At 49.5% G+C, this 22622-nt stretch overlaps 1 protein-coding gene and 1 non-coding gene across 4 annotated transcripts in view; both read right to left on the reverse strand.

The window, feature by feature from the left end:
• Window positions 1–9273: 9273 nt before the first annotated feature.
• The window catches only part of FANCC (FA complementation group C), a 261961-nt gene continuing 248612 nt past the window's right edge, over window positions 9274–22622 (reverse strand). For all 3 annotated transcript variants that reach the window (XM_024753883.1, XM_024753885.1, XM_024753884.1), the window contains 3 exons: window positions 19262–19442; window positions 15413–15619; window positions 9274–10150 (listed from right to left, as the gene is read on the reverse strand). In XM_024753883.1, the coding sequence (XP_024609651.1) occupies window positions 10007–10150; window positions 15413–15619; window positions 19262–19442 (532 nt within the window). In that variant the 3' untranslated portion in view covers window positions 9274–10006. The remainder of the gene's footprint in view (window positions 10151–15412; window positions 15620–19261; window positions 19443–22622) is intronic.
• LOC112405489 (U6 spliceosomal RNA) lies at window positions 10810–10916 on the reverse strand. Its single transcript, XR_003004344.1, has one exon. It is a non-coding gene; the product is annotated as a U6 spliceosomal RNA (small nuclear RNA).

Genomic DNA, 22622 nt, shown 5'->3' on the forward strand with positions numbered 1-22622 from the left:
CTCTTAACCCCCCAGGCCACTGTCCCCCTCGCCCTCCCTGGCTGGTGGAAGGGAGGAGAAGCTGGTTGGGGCCATTCACGGGCAAGGTTTTATAGATCTTTTCCCATCCTTTGGTGCTGTCTGGGAGATTGATTGGCTAATGAGGTATTTCTGTTCCAGTCTGATGACTAGAGAGGGTGTGAGAAAAAAAGAGGGAGGAGGCTGTCAGCCAAGCCTGGGGGCGGAAGGAAGTTACCATAAAACTACAAACGTTCCCAGTGGTTCCCAGGACTAGCACAGTCTGCTGAGAGAGCCTCCTGCCTGGGTGGTGGGTGGGCATCCGGGCACCCTGGCATCAGAGCATCAGGGCAGAGGCAGACCCGGCCCTGGTGGGAGGACCAGCCAGAGGAGCCCGCTCTTGGGGGCTGGGCCTGAGAAAGGGGGCTGGTGATGGTACCAGAACCCCGCGCTGGTCTGCGTGTGCGTGTCTGGGAATGCGAGTGAGTGCAGAAATGCAGATAAAGACCTCTCTGACCACACGTTTTCCCTGGTCCAGACACAGCTCCCATAAAACCAGTCGGCCCTGCCAAGTGTCATTTGAGATGAAACGAGTTCAGGGATTTGGCTTCTCAGCCCCAAGGACCGAAATGGGACGAACTGCTCCAAAGACCTGTCCGCGGCCTCCTGTGTCACCTGCCTAGGCCCCCAGCCTTTTCTGGCTGCTCACCACCGCCCGGGCGGCGGCTGAGGGGGGCCAGCTGGGGCTGCCTCACAGGGTGCCCACCTTGGGGGGGCAGAGCTCTGCCCCGCCGGGGAGCCTTGCGCCTGCTTCCCAAACAGCTCCTCTGTGGCTTTGTCTGGGAAGCAGAGGGGACTGGGCACACGTTGCGGTTTCTGTTTTCTTAAGCCTTCTTCGTGCTCTTTCTGCCTGTAATTTCCTCCAGCTCTGGCCTTTGGGGATGGTTCCACCACTGAAAACCTGGCCCAGAAGGTGTTCTTACCTGTGGGGTGGAGGAGGTGCTGAAACTGCCTGCCGTTGGGCCCTAACTACACTGCCTGGAGTCCCAAGGTCGGAAAGTTCATTTCTGCGCTAATAGGCTGTCCTTGTCACATGAGGTCTGGCAGGACAGGCCTTGGAAGCAGAAGCGTGTGTCCTAAGACTGGTGAGGACGTTCTTGGTAAGATTAGAAAGGCAGGAGTGATGCCTCCGGTTTTCACGTTCTGACTGCAAGATTTAAGTCTCCCAGGACTTTGATATCAGTTACGTCTAAGGAGGGAGGCTCAAGACAGCGTGAATTATGGGGATAAATCAGCGATTAGATAGGAGCCAATTTTAGAGTTTGCCGATGAGACAGTACAGGTACAATGGTGCCCTTATGTTGGGTTGTAAAGAAAAGACGTAAGGGAAAGGAATTGTAGCTTTATGATTTTACTGCTTTAATAAACTAAATGATAACGTTGAGGGAGAGAGAACTGCAGAAATTGTGGCTTCAGCGCTGCTGGGGGTGGAGAAGGCGTTTTGTAGAGCGAGAGAGTGATTATTAGTGATGGCAGAAGCTGGGCAGATGGACAGATTGACATCAGGGGAGTTGGGTCATGGCCCACAGACTGCCCCAACTGGGGGGACCAAAGCCCCGGTCCTCAGGCCACCCTCCTCCTAGGTCGGGGTACCTCTTCTTTTTCTAGAAAACTCCCTGTCCAATACTAGAACATAAGTCCTATAAATAGGCTGTAAAGGTGCCACCGTGCTGGTGGCAGAGCAGGGGCGCCAGTGCAGGGGTCTCCTTTCTGAGTTACAGGTGGGGATGGAGGCCTCCTTTTCTCTGCAGCGTCATTTAACAATGAGTCTCTCTTGGAACAGGCAAGTACAAATCTTCCTTCACACACTGATGATTATAAGTTCTTTTTGCACACATCACAGATGTAAACAGTATATCAACAAACGGCGCGCGCTGCCCCACCTCGTCCTGCCCCTCCTCCAAGGCCACCGCTGGGAGGAGAGTGGCGGCAGAGACTGAGGCGGTGCCGCGGCACACGCGCGGCAGGGTGTACACCGCTCTTTCAGTGGCTCCATTGTCTGGACATCACACAGCTCCAGAGGCAGTGGTCACAGTCTCCTTAGGTCCTTTTGTTCAGATCCCAGCCCTGCTAGCTGTCACCCGTGTAACCTCTCTGGGCTTTGGTTTCCTCATCTATAAACCATGGACAACTTCGTCAGGTGGTTGTGAGAATTAAATGAATTGATTTATGCAAAACCCTGATAACAGGGCCTGGCATAAAGGTATGTGTTACCCTTTGATTGTTGGTTTACTTTATTCAACCAGCCCTCTACTGATGAACCTGTGAGCTGTTTCCAGTGGGCAGCGATGTGAAGCGGCACTGCGATAAAGCCCTGGGCATTTCGCATATGCCCGGGCACCAGTGTGTCTGTGGGATAATTTCTAGACTTGCTCATGGTGGGTCCACGCAACCTGAAGTGGGGGAAGGCAGCTCTGAAGAACTGGCTTTTTGTTACTAGATAAAAGGATATATAGTTTAAAAATTTTTTATTCAATGCTCTACCGTGGTAACACATACATAAAATTTACCATTTTAACCAGTTTCAAGTGTACAGTTCAGGGGCATTAGGTACATCCACATTGTTCTGCGGCCATCACCACCATCCGTCCATCTCCAGAACTTTTTTATCACCCCAAAGTGAGACTCTCAGCTGTTAAACAGTAACCTGGAAGAGAATGGAATTCTCTCCTGCAGCCCATGGCACCTGTACGGTAACAGAATTACCATATGATCAAGCAATTCTACTTCCAGATGTATCCCCAAAATAACTGAAAGCAGAGACTCAGAGAGGTATTGGTCCACCGATGTTCATGGCAGTATTATTCACAATAGCCAAAAGGTAGAAATGTCCACCGTCCTATTTTCTGTCTCTCCAAATTTGACGGTTCTAGGTACCTCATACGAGCGAAATCATAACGATGGTGTCTTTTTTTGTCTGACTTATTTCACGTAGCAAAATATCCTCAAGGTTCATCCCTGTTGTAGCGTGTGTCAGAACTTCATTCTTTTCTAAGGGTGACTAACATTCCATTGTATGGATATGCCACATTTTGCTTATCCACTCACCTGTCGATGGACAGTTCTGTCCACGCCTGCTGTGGGGTCTGGGTTTGCATCTTGCATAGAAAGCATTCCCTTTCTGGCCTGAGGGCTGAAAACAGGATTCTTGGATTCTGCCCCAGGCCCCTTCCCCCGCTCCCGCTCCCGTGGAGAAGGACCCTCTCCTCCCCTCAGAGGACTAAGAAGTCTTCTTGGAAGCAGTGACCCAAAGGCTTTGAACTTGCAGACCCCAGGCAGTGGGGAGGGGGAGGCCAGGGGCTGAAATCAGGGTTTAATGTGAAAGTCTGCCAACCACAGGTGAGCAAGAAATTCTTAATGAAATACAAGCACATTCTTTCTACATTTTGGGAGTAGGAAAGTCTTGATTTTATAAACTAATTTTGTACTTAGTAATAGACTGTCTTCTCAGCAGCCTTCCAACCACCCTCACCCCTCCTCTTTTTCCAAGCAGAACTGCTAGTTTTCTCTGGAGAAAACCCACAGCCCCAGAGAGGAAACCTCCAGATACTTTGGTAAAGAAAGAGGGCTAGGCATTTTTGTGTGTGTTTATTATTATCTAAGAAGTAGAGCTCCAACGTGATTTCTCAGCACCATCTTTCCCTGTTGATGGAAATGCCTTTACCATATATTAAATCCCTGTATGGACTAATTCAACAAATATTGGGCACCTGTTGTATGCCTGGAACTGTTCCAGGCACTTGTATAGGGGACGGTCAAGTATATAAGTAGACTACGTGGGGTCTAGAAGGTGTTATGTGTTAGGGACGAAAGCTGAGGGGCGGAGAGTGGGGTGCCACTGGAGACGGGGGCGTCAGGCCATACGGAGGTGGCGACGTGAGCAGGTGAGGGATGGCTGTGCATGTCTGGGGAAGGTGTGTGTGCAGGACAGCGCATGCAAAGGCCCTGGGCCCCCGTGGCTGGAACAGGTGGGTGTGTGAAGGGGTCACAGAGAATATTAGGTGGTGAAGTCAGAGAGTAAAAGGGGGCCCATACCGTGTAGGGCCTTGAAAGCCATTTTGAGAGTGTTGAGTTTTACTGAATGAAGACGGGAGTTTTTGTCGTGCTCTGATCAGGGGTGTGGCATGATGGCGCCAGCAAGGGATCGCTGAGATGCTGCAGAGGGGCCAGGGCGGCAGCGGGGAGAGCAGGAAGATGCTGGTGTCTGCGAGGAGGGCAAGGAACGGTCCGATCCAGCGACGTCCTAGTGACTCAGACGTGGGGGTGAGAGAGTGAAAAATAACTACAGAGTTGGGCCTGAGTCCCTGGAGAGACGGGACGGCCCTCGACTGACTTCGGAAGACTGGTTTGGGGTCAGGGGGTGGGTGGCATCAGCTTTGGACCTGTTAGTTTGACATGGTCACCTGACCTCCCAGTGGAAACAGCCACTGGGCTGTAGGTATTCAGGTCTGTGGTCCGGGGAGGGTGCGGCCCCTCTGCACAGAGGTGGCTCGTGGAAAGCCCAGCAGAGTGAGGGTACACGTGGTGGGGGCCCGTGTGCACCCGCCAGGCCGAGGTCAGGGGTTGAGCAGGGCCCAGCCCCCTCAGGCTGAGGGGAAGCCCTGGAATATTCCACCAGCCAGAGGAAGCTGTCAGGGAGGATGGAGACCCAGTGGGTCAGGTACTGCCCAGGCTGGTGCAGGAGGCCTGAGAATGGTTGGCGGGAGCCCCAAGGCGGGTCCTCGTCATAGTGAGTTGAGCTTTAGAATTTGTGCGTGCTCTTCATTATACTCCATCACACTTCACTTTCAGGATTTTCCTGGCTGTTCTTGAACGTTTACTTTTCCACATGAATTTTGGAGTCAGATCATCTAGTTCTCCTATTAGGATTCTATTAAGTCTAATTTATATCTCTAAGACAGTTACTGTTTCTATTCAGGATATCTTTCCAGAAGGAAAGAACCACCAGGTAGAGAGCAGTGGTTCTCAACTTGGCAATGTCTGGACAAAGTTTCAATCGTCGCTCCTAGGCTGGCACCTAGCTCAGAGAGGGTGGGATCAAGCCGCCGCCACAGAGACTTACCCGGTCCCCAGGGTAGTAGCGCCACACTGGAGAAGCCTAGCCTCAAATGCCTGCACGCTGGCTTTCTGCTAAGGGCCCTCGTCTTCCTTTTCTTACTGAGTAGAGTATCGGGCTGCTGCATGGCACTCATCCTTCTGCAGTGCTCGAGAAGAGTAGACAATATGTAGTGTTGTGTACGTTTTTAATTCTCTTCCGCCGCCCAGGCTCTGGCCCCTTCCTGTCTGTGGGAGATGCAGTTGGCGGTGTCCAGTACCGTCACAGAAGCGAAACCAGCTCCACACTTGCTTTCCCAGCTCCCCTTACGGCCTAAGTGCGGGTGGGGGACCTGGGCATCTCTAGTCAGATGCAGCAGCCGGGACTGTGGCCAGCCCTTCAAAGAGCGGGGTGCAGGGGCCTGTCTCGCCACTGAAGGTTGCAGACCTTGCAGGACGAGCTACAAGGGTTGCAGAATTCAGTGACAGCAGCAGCAGAAATTTCCTCACTAGGCCACTCTGAAGCTGGGTTTTGGGCACTGCTGCTGGCTGGCTAGAGCTAAGCCTTGTCTGCCTGACAATTCTGTGGGCTTTTACATACCCTTTGGATTGCTTCCCTTTTGCTTTCAACATCGTGTCTGTTTCTGTTGCTTGCAACCAAGAATCCTGACTGATTCACATGGATTCATCATATTGTGAGAAACACCAGAAGTCGAGATTTTCAACGTTGATTTATGAGGCTTTCTACTTCTACAGAAAAGCTAAGAAGTGTGAAACTTTCAGTATCCAAGCATGCAAGTTTCCTACCCAAAACACCAAGTACAATAAGCTGTATCACAGTTATGTCAGTACTGGGGAAAAAGGGAAGGTCCTACATTATCAACTTCCTTTATTACTGTCAGTCTATATATGAGAGAGATGATTTGGACCCATGCTATAAACAAACTGTGGACTTGAATTTTACAAGAAGGCTTTAAGACACATTTATTTTGCCTTAATTTTGGTTCTTTAAGAGTGAGATGGTTTGGTGATGATTAATAACTTAGGATTGTTTGACGAAATCCACGTCACACCCGGTGTCAGGCAGAGGAAGGATGCCATCACCAGCAGTGCCGGCTGTGGGTGACGTGGTGACGGGCTGGCAGAGGAAGAGGAAGGCAAGGACAGCAACACAGTCAAGTTCATTCTCGTCCTCCTTGGAGAGCACAGTTTGGATTCCTTGTCGAATAAGGAAGAACATTCCTCACGTTTGTTCTCACTGTGCAAACACCAGGCCCCTTTGGGTAACACAGGGACAGGCTCAGTTTAGATTTTCCTCGCATTTCTGCCCACTGCCCAGGTCCGCAGCCTCTCCAGGTATCCCTTTCCAGTCCCTGTCCTTGACTCCTCCACTTCGATGGAAAATGTAGCTTTCTGCTGGCCTCTGGAAGAGCTTCCATTTTTGTCTAGTACCCTTGTCCCAGCAAGAATGGGGCCGAGAACGGGGCCGAATGAAGAAGCCGGAGTCCAGGAACGCCCGGACCGGGGCTTGTCCCCAGGTGCCCTCTGCTGTCTCAGATGCCTCCTAGACAAGATAAGAGGCCCTCAGCGCCCGGTGTCAGGAAGCAGAGTGATCGTCCAGAAAACCCATGCAGGCTGCTTGCAGTAAAACCGGGAGCGGCCAGGGTCCTGTGGGAGCCCCGGGACGCGTGCTTCAAGGATGAGTGGAGCCGCGAGCCGAGTCCCTCCTTCCTGACACCCAGGGGAGCCCGGGGAGGCCGGAGCGCCAGGGCCATGAGTCTGAAACAGCGGAACGAGCAGGAGGGTGGGCTGTGCTCTGTCAGACGCATCCCCCTTGAGAAATGGGGGGAGACGATGTGTGGATCAGTTCAGCTTACACTCAGTGGTAGCAGTTAAGTCTGGCTTAAAGGGAAAAAAGGGTATTTATGTATGACGCACTTCATTTGGTTTTAGCAGCTCCTGCTGACTGCCGGCCCTACAGTCACTCTCCTTGGCAGTTTTCAGACATCTGGTGGCAAGATTCCCAGACCTAGAGATAAACCACAATTGGTCTTTTCCAGGGGCAGACCTATCTAGGTTTTGTGAGACCTGAAGCTTCCATAATTGGGGAGTAGACGGAAGCTTTCTCTGAGAAAGATAATACCTAACGAATACAAAATTAGGTGCCATGTGACTTTTTATTTAGAATGACAAACTATAAAACAAATTACAAATTTGAAAAAGCTAACAAATTCTGCAAACATCATGAAGTCCTGATGAATAACATAACCTCTGTATTAATGGGTGGTCATTAATGCCTTTTCTCCCTATAGTTTTGGGCTCTGTCCTCTTTGATCCAAGTCCAAGGCTTAGGAGAACGTTAGACGCTTTGTAAAGGAATTGGGAAATACTACAAACAGACTGAGGTAAGGTCAGGACAGGAAGGGATTTTCCAGAAATGCAGCTTAAACAATCTGAGATAACCGTCTTGTTTTTTTTGGTATTTTTGTTTTGTTTTGTTTTGCGGTACGAGGGCCTCTCACTGTTGTGGCCTCTCCCGTTGCAGAGCACAGGCTCCGGACGCGCAGGCTCAGCGGCCATGGCTCACGGGCCCAGCCGCTCCGCGGCATGTGGGATCCTCCCGCAACGGGGCACGAACCCGCGTCCCCTGCATCGGCAGGCAGGCTCTCAACCACTGCGCCACCAGGGAAGCCCCCTGTCTTGTTTTTATCGTTTGCTGTGAAATACAGTGTGAATGGATGTCCACGTGGAAGCACACTCCCCACGGGGAGGTCTGGTTCCCAGTGGCCTCTCGGTTTAGGGGTTACTCACTGCCACCAAACTAAGCCCTTTTCTTCATGTCCACAGAGGTTGGTCACAGCTTCCCTGGCAAAAGCCAACGTAGGAGAGGCGTCCTCAACAAGGGAGGCATATGATGATGGCACTTGTGATAAAAGTATTTTAACAATATACCTTTCATACTGTAACATTTCTCTAAAGAAAGGCTCAGGTCAGAAGGTCTTGGAATTTTCCAGACCTTCAGGTGGATCCATATACCAAAACAAGTAACTGCCCTAAAAGCTCAACCTCTAATACATCAAAACTCTACTTATACCTCAAACAGGAACCAAGAATGAGGGAAATTCAGAGATGACTGATGCAGAAATCCAAGTGAGAGAAGTCTGGACTCACTCGACAAACAGATCATACACAAAAGAGCAAAAGAATAAACCTGAAAGGAAAAAAATATCTTCAACTAACGTGAAATAAATATTAATGTTGGCGTTGCCAATTCTTTTTTTTCTTTTTTTTAATAAATTTACTTATTTATTTATTTTTGGCTGCGCTGGGTCTTCTTTGCTGCACGCAGGCTTTCTCTAGTTGCGGTAAGCGGGGGCTACCCTTCGTTGCAGTGCGCGGGCTTCTCTTGTTGCGGAGCATGGGCTCTAGGTGCGCGGGCTCAGTAGTTGTGGCTCGCGGGCTCTAGAGCGCAGGCTTAGTAGTTGTGGCGCACCCACTTAGCTGCTCTGCGGCACGTGGGAATCTTCCTGGACCAGGTCTCGAACCCGTGTCCCCTGCATTGGCAGGCAGATTCTTTTTTTTTGCGGTACGCGGAAGGGGCTACCCTTCGTTGCAGTGCGCGGGCTTTCTTGTTGCGGAGCATGGGCTCTAGGTGCGCGGGCTCAGTAGTTGTGGCTCGCGGGCTCTAGAGCGCAGGCTTAGTAGTTGTGGCGCACCCACTTAGCTGCTCTGCGGCACGTGGGAATCTTCCTGGACCAGGTCTCGAACCCGTGTCCCCTGCATTGGCAGGCAGATTCTTTTTTTTTGCGGTACGCGGGCCTCACTGCTGTGGCCTCTCCCGTTGCGGAGCACAGGCTCCGGACGCGCAGGCTCAGCGGCCATGGCTCACAGGCCCGGCCGCTCCGTGGCATGTGGGATCTTCCCGGACCGGGGCACGAACCTGTGTCCCCTGCACCGGCAGGCGGACTCTCAACCACTCTGCCACCAGGGAAGCCCGGCAGGCGGATTCGTAACCACTGTGCCACCAGGGAAGCCCCCAATTCTTTATTAGAAGTTTCCAATTCCCATTTTAGTTAGAGAACTGACATAATCTCTTCCAATGTTTCTAGAACACATCCTGTACCCTCCCGTCAGCCACCTTTGAGGTAATATGAGAAGAACTGACATAATCTCTTCCAATGTTTCTAGGACACATCCTGTACCCTCCCGTCAGCCACCTTTGAGGTAATATGAGCTCTTTTGGTAACAGCCAGTGCTTAGCCAGTATAAAGCAAAAAGCCCCAAAGCTGGCTTTATTTCATTGCTAAGCAGTGTCGCTACCCCGTCACCACTACTTGCTACTGGGCTTGGGTGGGCTGTGCTCAGGGGGCACGGGAGGGAAACTTGAGGGATCCTGACTATCCTGGATGAAGAACGTCTTAGGGGAGCAAGAGAGTGTCCCGGTGGATAAGACGAAACACCAGTAACAATTACAGGACTTCTTAAGAAAGAGATCTGTGGGAACAGCTGAGTTACTTTCTAAATTGATCCGTGGTTCATGACCAATTTCTTAGTCCAAAGAGTCTGCAACATCCAAATAATAGTTGTGCATCTTGGTTTGATACGGGGGGGCGGGGAAGGAAATAAAAATCTGTTCTCCCATCCAAGCCTTTTCTTGAGTGATTCTCTAGTCGACATCCGGGCTGAACAGGCACAGGGAATGCTGGACCATAATCCCGTCATTAGTGAGTAAATCTCACTGAATTCAGGCTAAAGCACCTGACTTCTCATTTTGTAAAATATGTACTACCAGATCTTGCCAAGATGTTTATGGCTCATTCTTGCAACTCAAAGAGGGAATGCATTCGACAAACAGAGGCCGTAAGAAGCGGCCCCACCATTTCATCGCGTAGCCTCCCTGGTTAACTTGCCTGGGCTAGGCTTGCCCACGCAGCTCTGCAAGGAGCTCTCTGGCCAGTTTTCTCGACCTAGGGGCTTCCAAACAAAGATGGTCCCACCTGTACAAGGTCTGGTCCAGAAAGCCAATAATCTCGTGCATTATTGCATCAGTCTGAGCCATCTGCAATGAGGACAGAAGAGAAGGCAAATTAAAACACTTTCCAGACAGATTCATCTCTTTGTCCAGCGGACCAGCTGTAACCATCCTGTCCCCCAAAAGCACCTGCACTCCTGTCAGCTCCAAAGGGCTCTTGTTTTGTCTTCAAGGTGATTAGCAAAGGGAATGTGTTCTCAGAGGTGGGCCATCTAGTGAGCAGAGCCATCTCCTAATGCTGGCCCTCTCAGACCCATAACGGCTGCAGACAGATGCCGTTTCTTGGAACACCCACCACAAGCTTTGGGGTTATTTGCCGTGGGGAGCAGAGGCCAATGAGTATGCTGTGACTTGACGTCCCGCAAAAGGCTCACACCACTATGAGAACTGGAAAATGCTGAGAAGGGAGTGCCACCTGCTTTATAAATGGCATTCTTGGGCTAGCGGCAGGCCCACTCGTTTGTTAATAGGCACCTAAGGTTTTAACACTTGATTCTTAAGGGAAGCAGGAAACACAGGAACTGTCAGTTCTGCTAAATACAGCCTTAGCTGTTGGTACCCATAAAGGGAGGATAAGAATCTAACGATTTATCTGCGTGGAGAATGTACTGTGATTTTTTTTAGACACAAGCATATTGAGAACCTCTGTTTTTGAGAGTAGTCCACATATTCATTTCTTTTTTCTTTTAAATATGGAACGCTTCACAAATTTGCATGTCATCCTTGCACAGGGGCCATGCGAATCGTCTCTGTGTCCTTCCAGTTTTAGTCTATGTGCTGCCAAAGTGAGCACCACATGTTCGTTTTTCATGTGTGAATCAAATATTTAAGTAGCCTCAGTAGCCCAAGGTCAGCTCCTCCTCTGTGTCCACACTGTGCCCTTCTGGTAGGGTGACCAGCCGCCCTGGTCCACCCGGGACCCTCCTAGGGCCCAGGACAGCCTTTAATCCCAGGCCACCCCTGGCCACGAGTCAAGGCAGACTCTCACTGCAGCACGGATACTGAGTGGCAGCGGGGGGAGCCCTGGGCCCCCTGGACAGCACTGGTGCTCCCCGGCCATCTACTGGCAGTGGCCCAAGCTGAGAGGGCTCTGCTGGGGTCGGGGGGCAGGCTGCCAGCCTGGGTGGGGTTCACTGTGGCTCTTGGTTTCTACAGAATCCTCTCTTGGTTTTACTCAGAAGTCACAGATGCTGTAGATGACTTTACGGATGAAACAACACGAGCTTCCCTGGGGCACCTTAGAAGAGTTAATTTAGTACCTCAGACCCGAGCTGGGGGAAGATTGCCTCCCGCTCCAGTGCCCAGGGACCATGGGGGCTCCTCGGAGCCGGACGCGGGGCAGCGGTGCCATCACTGACCCTCTTTACAAGCCACCTCAATGCCCATGTTCCACTTTGTCTCCGGTCACGTACAAACCCTGCCTCACTGCCACTGAGGGAGGGGAAGCCGCGTCCTGCAGGGCTCAGCTGAGGGCATCCTTGTGGAGGTCAAATTCATTTTGAGCTCAGCAATTATAGAACTGAACTCTATATTTCAGATTCTGGCTAACTTTTGGCTGTTACTGCTATGGTCCAGCAACAGAAGACAGAAGGAGAGGGAGAGAGAAACGTGAACTCAGGGCAGGACGAGGGGCAGCAGGAATCCGGGCACCAGCCAGGCTGCTAGCGCCTCACCCTCATCATCGAGGCTCAAGGAGGAGAGAGCGGAGCTGGTAAAGCAGGAACAGGGCAGAGAAGCAGAACAAGGGGTGGGAAGGGCGGGGGTTCCGATGAAGGGATTCAGTGGAGACTCAGAAGCTGAGCCCTGGGGCCCGTGCGGGAGCCTGAGGAAGTGGGGGAGCGTGCTGTGGCCGAGGTTGGGGTGTGAGGCCAGGAGAGGAGGAAGGAGGAAGGAGGAAGGTGAGCCAATGGCACAAGGGGCAGCTCAGAGTTGGATCGAAGGCCGCAAAGAGACAGGGCTCAGACGCACAGCCTATAGCGAGCACGGCTCTCCAGAGCTGAGGGCAAGACAAGAGGGCCAAGACCAGGACCCGGGCCCAGAAGCTGGCCCTGCTCCCACCTCTCTGAGTTCACATCAAAGCCAGGCCAGGGCTAGGGTCCTGAGGGTGGTGATGCCAAAGCCCCTAAAAGAGAAAGGCCGTCCACCTGCTCCTGGCCAAGCAGACCCAGCCCAGGGCTCTTCCCAGGCTGCTCACAGAGGGAGGCACCGAGGACCCCACGAGGGGCTGGCACTGGGTGGACCCCTTCCACCTGTCCTGTTGGTAGCTGCTCTTGCCGGGCTGCCTTCAACCGATTGTGTGGCCACTGCAGGAAAGCTTCGAGTTAGGAAGGCCGGTATGTTTGTTAGTTGAAACAGTTACTGAACATCTGCAAGGACAGCGCCCAGGAGGCGCTCTCAGCTGTGACGGGCTCCAAGGTGCCCGGGAGGCCAGCACCCACCCCCTAAGGAGCCGGTGCGGGAAGAGAAAACACCGAGCCTCATCCTTTAGTTAATCTTTTTTTGCAGCTGAGCTGACTTCTGAACGTGAATGAAGGCGCCGGGTTGCCCCAGGCTCAGGTGTAGACCAGCAGTGCTGATGCATGGCTGCAGGTGAGCTGTTCTGCGGCGACGGGGCTCCAGCATCGGCGGCAACCCTGAGCTTGGTGACACGACCCAGCTCCTGAGCCCCAGCAGCCAGTCTGTGGGTGAGACCTGAGGGCGGTCCATTGTGAACCTGGACTGTCTCCCCAGAATGGAGGGAAATGTGATTGCAGTACAGAAGCAGAGGCCTGCGTGTCTCTGAGGAGCTGTCTCTGGGTTACATTCTCTCACACCCTACGTGCTGGGCCGGCCGTGATCTCCTTGGCCTGCTCTCCACTCCCAGGGTGACAGGACACTAGAGGAGCAGGAGGGTGCAGGCTCAGGGAGGAGGGGCGGCCGGGTCTGAGCAGGCTCCACGGGCTGAGGCCCCTCCCACAGGTGTCCAGGGCCTGGGCAGGAAGTCAGAGGTCAGGCGACAAAAATGCCACCAGCACCTGCATGATTCAGAAGTGTCTGCCTTTGACTTTTAAAATAACTTTCAATTTTAGAACAGTTTTAGATTTATAGTTTGACCCAAAAGAAAATACGGAGAAATCCCATATCCCCTACACTCAGTTTTCCTGTTAACATCTTACATTAGTATAGTACATTTGTCAGAATTAATGAGCCGATATTAATATGTTTTATTAACCTTATCTTTAGGTCAGACTCTTCCTCAGTTTTTCCCTAATGTCCTTCTTCTGTTCCAGGATTCCATCCAAGACACCTCATTACATTTAGTCATCATCCCTCCTTAGGCTCTTCTTGGCTGTGACAGCTTCTCAGACTTTGCTGTTTTTGATGACCTTGACAGTCTTAAGGAGGATGGTCAGGTACTTTTGTCAAATGTCCTTCAACTGGGGTTTCTGTCAGCCTGGGGTAGGAAGGCCACAGAAGTAAAGCGCACGTTCATCGCGTCATATCAACATGACTTATCCGTGCTGCTGACCTTGATCACCTGGCTGAGGTAGTGGCCGAAAAGTGACTAGTATAATTTACACTTGGCCAGAGAAAAAGTTGGTTGATACCAAGTTCTACAGATATGAGGACATTAGTTAACTCTCACCTATGTAGTTCCCCACCTCAAATGGATTTGGAGGTGAGATGTGTACTTTATAAAAGCACACGATAGATCTTTGTGCTGGGGCGGGCCCTGAGGAGATGGCACCCAGCAGGTGACAAGCAAGTCCTCCTCTGCTCTTGGCCACACCCAGGCTCTGGGAGGTCTTCTGTCTGAGCCCGAGAGGGTGGACTGACAGGCTGGCTGCGTGGTCTGCCCACCCCACACATGTTGTTCTCCTAGGAGCAAGGAGACGCTTGTGGGCACTGGTTACTGAGGCTCTTGGCAGTCCCACTGGTCACTGGGACTTTCTTCACGTTCACGTTCAAACAGAGCCTGCCCTGGAGGGCAGCGGGAGGGGGTCTCTGGGTACTGGGAACATTCCTTTCTTGATTTGGTTGCTGGCTGCATGGGTGTTTTTGACTTGCAAAAATTCATCAAGCTATACCTTTCTGTATATACCTTATTTGACAATAAAAAGTAGAAACAGAAAAAAACCTAACTCCAAGAACCAGCACATTGTGGTTTTTTGTTTTTTTTTTTGAGATGAGCTCATAACATAAAATTTGCTATTTTAATCATTTTTGTATGTACAATTCAGTGGCATCAAGTACATTCACAATGCTGTACAACCACCACTGCTATCCATTTCCAAAACGTTTTCATTATCCCAAACAGGAACTCTGCACCACTCCCCAGCCCCTAATAACCGCTATTCTACTTTCTGTCTTGTTTTCCATTTTGTTTGGTTTGGTTTATAGTATATGTCCTAGTGGGTATGGCGCGGTACCTCATTGTGGTTTTGATTGCATTTCCCTAAGAGCTAATGATGTTGAACATTTTATTCATATGCTTATTGGCCATTTGTACATCTTCTTTGGAGAGATGTCTGAATTCACTGCCAGTTTTTGAACTGGGTTGTTTTACTGTTGTTGAGCTGTACAAATTCCTTTTATAGTCTAAACACTAAACATTAAACCCCTATCAGATACGTGATTTCCAAATATTTCCAAGTATAAATTCGAAATTTTTCTCCCATTTCAAGATTTGTCTTTTCACCTTCTAGATAGTGTCCTTTGATTTGCAAAGCTTTTTATTTTGATGAAATCCAGTGTATTTTTTCTTTTGTTGCCTGTGCTTTTAGTGTCATTATTCAAGTAATCATTGCTGAGTCCCATGCCATAAGCGGTGCCACGTTTGACTCGGACCGTAAAGAACCCCTCAGGTCAGCTGGGCTTCCAGAGGAGCTCTTTGTAATTAGCAAACTTTTAAAAAAATTAACACATGAAATTCTTTGAGCCACTGCAGTGACCATATTCTCACTGAAGGCTTGTTTCTCTTCACGAGGAAGAAGAGTCATGAACTGTAACTGAAAGACGACAGCCTGGGGAGACAGGAGGTGAGCTTTCACGGTGGGCCCTGGCAGTGAGCTGTGTGACCTGGGAGAAGTCCGCTCCCTTGTCTGAGCCTCCCTTCCCTCTCCTGTGCCACGCAGGTGTCGCATAGGGCAGGCTCTGGGTCTGGCCCAGCTGTCCCCTCCCGGCCTGTCCAGCCACGTTTGGACAGCATCTTGGTACCCACACTCTTCAAAGGCTGGGTCCTTGGGTGATAACCCACCTTTTCCCTGGGATGAGAATGAGCACCAGGATGCCAGAAAAGGGGAGACTTACGAGCGTGATGACTTCCCGGGCGATCGCGTGGCCTCCGGGAGCCCAGAGCAGGAAGCTCAGCAGGAGGCGCCTGATCAGCTGCTGACAGGCAGGCGATCTGGGAGCTCCCTCCCCGCCCTCTCCAGCTGCTGCCTGCAGATCCCTGGCCGAGAGGGCTGGACTCCTGAGCAGCTTTGTGAGGCAGCGGAGCACGGCCTTCACCTCCACCTGGGAAGTATAATTTCAAAGGGAAGAGATGAGGGAAGAGTCGGGACACGCAGGTTGTAGGATGACTCAGTTCTTTGAAGCAACCCCCAGAAATGGGAGAGGACTGGCGCCCGAGGGAGGGCAGGTGGGGCGGACCATGTCAGAGTTTACACGCTGCTCCACACAAACCCAAATGCGCGTAATGGAAATTTCTTTGACTTTCTTTCGTCCTGCTCGCTAAGCAGCCAGGGCATCATGCCAGGAATCGACCTTTTTTTGTATGAAAGGAAATGGAGAAAAGTCCTCAGCAGAATGTAGTCAGATTTTTATATTGTGGGAAAAAGAACAAAAGGCTCCTTGAAGACTTGCTCACTATCACAGCCACAGGTCAATTCAAGCCCAGTGCTCGGACCTCCGCTGAGCCAACGTGCTGCTAAGAAGGAGGTTGGCCTTTTTGCCTCCTTCGGCGGGGAGGAAGCGCGTGCGTGCGCACACACGCACACACACACACACACGTACCACACTGGTTTGGTTTAGACACTGGGACACTGTTCATACATGTTTAAAGCTCAAGCAGAGGTCACAAGTCTGTGGAATCCACATAGTAATAGTGGCTGTTATAGGTCTGTGGGTTGTTTTTGCATAAAAAATATTTATTTCATGCTGAGATTTCTGTTTGCTCTAAGAATGGTACATCAAGTTGTGACTTGGAAAACCGTAAAAACTGAAAGCTGTAGATCCAAAATGCCACATGGAACTCATGAAGAGCTATGTTCCCTCATTTTCAGAAGAATACTTGGGCCTACTCTGAAAATTCCCATGACCAATTTTATGGATTTTGTGTGAGTCGTTTTTTTTCCCTGAAAGTTTAAGGCTTCATTCAATGAAATCTGTCATAAGCTCTAGTACACTAGCAGTGCTGTGTGAGCGACTCCAATCACAAGGCAAGACCGTGAGAAACTGCACCCCAGGGCCCTTCCATGCAGGAGGGCGGTGTCCCTCACCCCCTCTGCTCTTGCCCGGGACCAGCCTGCCCTCGTCTGACAGCGTCTACGGGGGCCCACGGCTGTCCTGCGTCTAGGTAGGTCTGCAAAAATGTCAGGGCTTAGGAAGCAATGCCTCCGTATCCATTTTCTTCCTGACTGGCATTTGATTTTTCTCCTCTCGTCCAATATTCCCTGAGGCTTGTCTTCTTCCTTTCTCTTTCACTCCAGGCCGTCTTTCCCTTCAAATACCTTCCTCACAGGCCCAAAACTTTAATGCTTTCTAAAAATCTTTTCAGGAGAAAAATATAACCTTTCTTTTCTAAGAAGTATTAATTTTTATCCTGCATTATGAAAATTTATATATGCTCACTGTAAAGCATTTGAAAAAGAAAAAGAATCAAAATGACTATAACTCCACTATCCAAAGAGACTCGTTGAAAGTGAGGTTTACATCCTTATCATCTTTTTTCTATGCATTGTGAACACAGCACTCACTGTACATAAGGTATTCTAGTTTTCACAGTTCACTATAAGCATTATCTATAGCACATTTTCTTTGATAACATGATTTCTCATGGTAGAATGCTATTCTGTGGTTGTAATACACCACAATTTATTTAGCCAATATCCTTACTATTGAAATGTAGGCCATTTTCAGTTATTGCAGTTACAAACAATGCTGCAGTGATCTCGTACATAAATCTTTATATGGCTCTCTAACTACTTCCTTAGGATAATTCCTAGAAGTAGAATGACAGGGTTAAAGAGTATGAACCCTCACATAATTCTTAAGAGTATACAAACATAGTTGTTTTTTATCATGATTTAATTCAAAGTCAGCAAAAGGAGATGAACACTGGCTGGCAGAGAACATGGTTTGCAGAGTGGAGCGGTCTCTGAGCCGGCCGTACGCGTCTCAGGCAGGAACGGCTGCTCTTTGCCCCACCCCCTCCCAATCCTGCACCTCAAGGCTGCCCAGCAGAGGTGACGGTTCCAGTCACAGAACGCTGCTGCGTGCAGTCTGGTACCGTGATTTAATTATGCCTTTCAAGGCAAAGGCACAGATGTTGTCGAGCTCAGTCAAATCTTACAATAATCATGCTTTCAAAGACAGTTCACAGTTTGTCAAGTCATCCAACAGACCATCAAAGGTCAGGAGAGCGAGAAGTATGCACTACTAGTTGTTAAACTAGGAAACCTGGGCCCCGTTTGCTCCCCGGGATGCTGCACGAACTGGTGCCTCAGGTTGAGCACCGAGAAGGAAGAGGAAGGAAACAGACGTACTGGCACTAAACTACTGCGTGAGCTAATCTGTTTCTATCCAGGCTGCCAAAGCACCCCCTGAGGAAGAACTGGGCATACGTTTTATTAAAAAAAAAAAAAAAAAAAAGGACCAACTTAACTAGTAGAAAGATATTGATAGGCCAGTGCAGAACTCTCTAGAAAATAAACCTTATTGGACAATTTATTTCTCTACACTTCAAAAGTAATCTGTCAGCTTCTATGATCGATTTGGAATTTAACATATAACCTACCAATTTAGCTTGTACAGAATCAAATATAAAGTATATAAAAAGGCTTCAGAAATCATTAGTGCTTCATACATTTTAATTATTATTAAAATTAAGATAATGAAAAATTAGGATTCTCTTCAATTAGTTTAATGTGATATTTTAAAAGGGAAAAAATAGGCTTTCTTTTTAATCAGATAGCAATTCTGAGATACATGTTAATTTCTAAAAAAAAAAAAATGTTCTATTTTTGATCCAAAATCATCACCAAATTTCAGCTTTTTAAAATCCCAACTCTTTTCTTTCTCCTGCCATATAACGTGCTTTTAAACAAGTGAAATATACAGCCATATCTGAACTAGTCTCTGTTTTGTTCAAACAGAAACCATCAAGCAAATAGGAGCACTGCTCTCTACGTAAAGAAACCTGCTCCCTTCAATGATTAAAATCAGCAAAAAGCGCTGGCAGTTGAACTTTTAAAAACCAGCAAATAAATGTTTGTAAGGAAGGCGCAAATGCTTTTAATCAAAACATTGCTCCTGTTAATATTATATTCCACACAAAATAACAACTGTCTTTGCCACAGACAGCTAGCCACTCCTGTACTTTGCTGCTCTGTTATTTAGGAAATGACCAAGTCCTTTTTCAGAAACTAAGTGGTTAATATCATGTGATTACTTTTCTAAGAGTTCTAAACAAAGCCGGTTCTGTGAGGATCTATTGACTGATCCAAGAAAGGAGTTAAGTCAAGACGGAAGCAGACAGTGCCAGGCCACTGATCAGAAGGAGGACGGTGCTCCTCAGAAGAGCCGTCAGACCCTGCATGGCACCCCCTGGAGGGAGCGGCCCCAGGGCCAGGCACGCCTGTGAAGCATGACAGAGTGGCAGTGACCAAGAAGAGATAAAATGACCCAGGGATGGAAGGGCTGCACCTCATCTCCTCGGTGCCTCCCAGGACAGCAGGCGGCGCCTGGCCTCCAGTCCACTCCTGAGGGCAGGAAAACACCTCGACCACAGGCCCAGCTCCCACTCACTCGTCCAGGCGGATGTCTGCATGTACCTGCTGAGGTGCCTGGGGGTCAGTGAAAGCCAAACCCACTGCAGGGCCCCTTCCAGCCCCTGAGAGACTGATCCTGAGGCCACACACCATAGGCCTGGCCACCCACCATGGTCTGTGCTCTCTGCTGATGCCCAGCTCCTGGACCGCAGCTGAAAGCCAGGAGCCACAGCAGGGCCTCTGGAGCTTCAGCCTCAGCTTCCGACGTCAGTAACTGCTCAGCCGCCATATCAGCCCATCCTCCAAAGTGAACGAACAAAAACCAGCTCTCAAAGGGGCCTCCGTAGGACCTGGAACAGAACCAAAACACATGGCAGCCGGGCAACTTTATTTCTTTTTCCTTTAGGTTCTTAAAGCAACTTACGTTTGTGAATGGTTGGCTTCAATTGTTCTTATCCACTGAAGTACAACTTGCAAGGAATACGAGTTAGCCTCAGAAAAAGAGCTCACAATGCTGCCCTGAACCTGTCACAGGGCTTTCAATGGCGTGCCTCTCAAAACCTCATGTGCCCTGAGGACCTCAGACGCTTAAATCTTTAAATCAAGGTCATCCAGGGACACTGAGTGAAAACAGGCCTTCGAGAAAGGAAGGTTTTGGCCCATGATCATCAAGAACGATGCAAGATGAGAACCTGCAGGCCCACCGCTCTGCCTTCTGCGTGGCCTGCAGAGCTGGGCTGCTGTGGAGAGTGGGGCCCCTCAGCCACCAGGCAGCCACCCAGGTAGCCCCGAGCAAGAGACAAGGGGGCTCCCTGGGGTCCAGACGGAGACCAGAGAAGGGACACAGGCCGAAATGCGTGCCATTCCTTTTCTCACAAGACAAAAGATTCTGGTCAGTATTTTGGCAATTATGAATTTTTAAGGAGCTGTATACTGTACTCTTTCCTGTCATCAAGTATACATCAATGCTGAAAAGTTAAAGCTTTTGTGAAGCTATCCTTTTGTCACACAGGGAACCGGGAGCTGCAATAAAGGGTAGACTCTGCTTAGGGTAAGGACCCCACTAATTTTGCATAGTGACAGTCCTAGCAGTTTAACATCTCCCCTGGGAGAAATGGAGCAGGACTGGCCTGAGATTAACATAGAGCAGAACTTTCCTTCTGAACTGGGGAAGCTCCTAGAACAGGAAAGCTCTGAGCCCCTCTGCAGCGCTCCGTCTTTGCTGGATCTGGGGGCGCGGTCCCCTGCTTGGCCCGTGGAATCCCCAAGCCAGCGCCGTTCCCACCTCTCCTAGTCACTGCTCTCCTCCTGTTCAAGTCTTCCCCGAAAACAAGTGATTAAATGTTCTGAAATCTAACTTGCAAAACAGTGACAGAAAAGGAAGAAGGAGGAGCATTCGTCTTACTACCTTGTCCCCACAAGAGGGACAGCTGATGCTCCAGGGGCCACACGAGCAGTGGGCTGGGTTATGTCTCAGAAGCAAGGAACCAGCTCCACGGGGTCTCCTTCCGGCAGGCCTCACGGACGAGTGAGCTGAGCAAGGGCTCCCCCATGCTCGCTGCCCCCACATGGCATCCCTCCTGGATCACGGCTCGAGGCCTGGTCGTTCTGCCTCTCTCCCTCTAGCAGCCGACTGTGCGGTGTAGTCCCATGGGGCTGGCTGAGAAGATGCCTAAAGCTGCTCACAGAGCCCTCCCCGCAGGTGGCCCTGAAGCCTAGTTGAGGCAGATCTGGGTTAGGCAGGAGCCCTAAGAGGTTTGGGGTCTAGGCCCTGCTCTTCAACAGAGACAACCAGAAGGGGTGTGTATGGGGCTGCCAGGGTATGGCAGGTCGTTAATATGGCCAGTCCTCTGATCCCCACTTGGCTGACAGTTCTGTCTGTCTCCTCTACTGGTAAGAGTTTGGGGGCAGGGTCGGGGAGGGAGGCTGTGTAAGTGAGTAACTGGCACCCAAACCTGCATCAGTGATGATGAACAGAAGAGCACCAGCCATAAGATGTGATGGCTCAGTAACGAGATTATAGAGAATTTCAAGAAGGAAAAGTGGCAACAAATGAAGACAGTATTAGTAGGCTAGTATAGACAATGAATAAAATATGTATACTCTAAAAGCAAAGAAGTTAAGAGGAAGTCGAAGGGTACTATGTTACAAAGAACTTAGCAAAGCCTAAATGTGAATGCTTCTAGGGAAATAACACATATAAGACGGTACCTGATATCATAATGTTAGAAATTACTTTATGTTAGAATGGATTTTCTAATTTTAGACAAATATTTATTACAAGAAGGAGGAGAAGAAACACTTCATCCTACTGTGCAGGAGAAGTTTGGAATTTCCTTCCCTAGAGAGGTAGAGAAGGGCCCAGAGGCGCCCTTCTCCTTCTGCAGGCCAGGGGTTGCAGCATGTGAGCACTGCTTTTTTCCTAAGGTCTATTATTTTTATTGTTATGCTGGAACATTTCAAAGCCTAACACTGGCCATTACTCAGAACAGTTGCTATGCCAGGTGTTGACACATGCAGCCTATTTATTCTGAGCTGCTCAAAGTGCTTCCTCCACTTCTTACTCAGCAGTGGGCTTACCTGTTTGGGGATGGAAACAGACCAATACAGCTACACCTCATTTTACTGCACTTCACAGGTAATTGTTTTTTTTCCACAGACTGAAGGTCATGGCAACCCTGCGTCGAGCAAGTCTATTGGCTTCATTTTTCCAATAGCATTTGCTCGCTTCCTGTCTGTGTACAATCTGGTGATTCTCACAATATTTCAAACTTTTCCATTATATTTGTCACGTTGATCTGTGATCAGTGATGTTCCTTGTTACTATTGTAATTGTTCTGGGGTGCCGTGAACTGTGCCAATATACGATGATGAACTTAATGGATAAATGTGTGTGTTCTGACTGCCCCACCAATTGTCCGTTTTCTCTCCTTCTCCTTGGGCCTCTGTAGGAGACACAACAATATTGAAATCAGGCCAGTTAATAACCCTACAATGGCCTCTAACTGTTCAAGTGAAAGGAAGAGTGGCACGTCTCTTACTTTAAATCAGAAGCTAGAAATTATAAAGCTTGGTGAGGAAGGCACGTCTAAAGCTGAGATGCACTGAAAGCTAAGCTTCTTGCACCAAACAGTTAGCCAAGGTGTGAATGCAAAGGAAATGTTCTTGAAGGGAATTAAAAGTGCTACTACAGTGAACACATGAACGATAAGAAAGCAAAACAGTCACTGCTGACATGAAGAAAGTTGTAGTGGTCTGGATAGAAGATCAAACAAGCCACAACATTCTCTTAAGCCAAAGCCTAGTCCAGATCGAGGCCCTAACTCTCTTCAATTCTATAAGGGCTGAGAGAGGTAAGGAAGCTACAGAAGAAAAGTCTGAAGCGAGCACAGGTTGGCTCATGAGGTTTAAGGAAAGAAACCATCTCCATATGTAAAAGTGAAGGTGAAGCAGCAAGTGCTGGTGTAGAAGCTGCAGCAAGTTATCTGGAAGATCCAGCAAGATAATTAATGAAGGTGGCTACATTAAAC

This window comes from Neophocaena asiaeorientalis, unplaced genomic scaffold (assembly GCF_003031525.2).
Source record: "Neophocaena asiaeorientalis asiaeorientalis breed wild unplaced genomic scaffold, Neophocaena_asiaeorientalis_V1.1 scaffold220, whole genome shotgun sequence".
Taxonomy (NCBI): domain Eukaryota; kingdom Metazoa; phylum Chordata; class Mammalia; order Artiodactyla; family Phocoenidae; genus Neophocaena; species Neophocaena asiaeorientalis.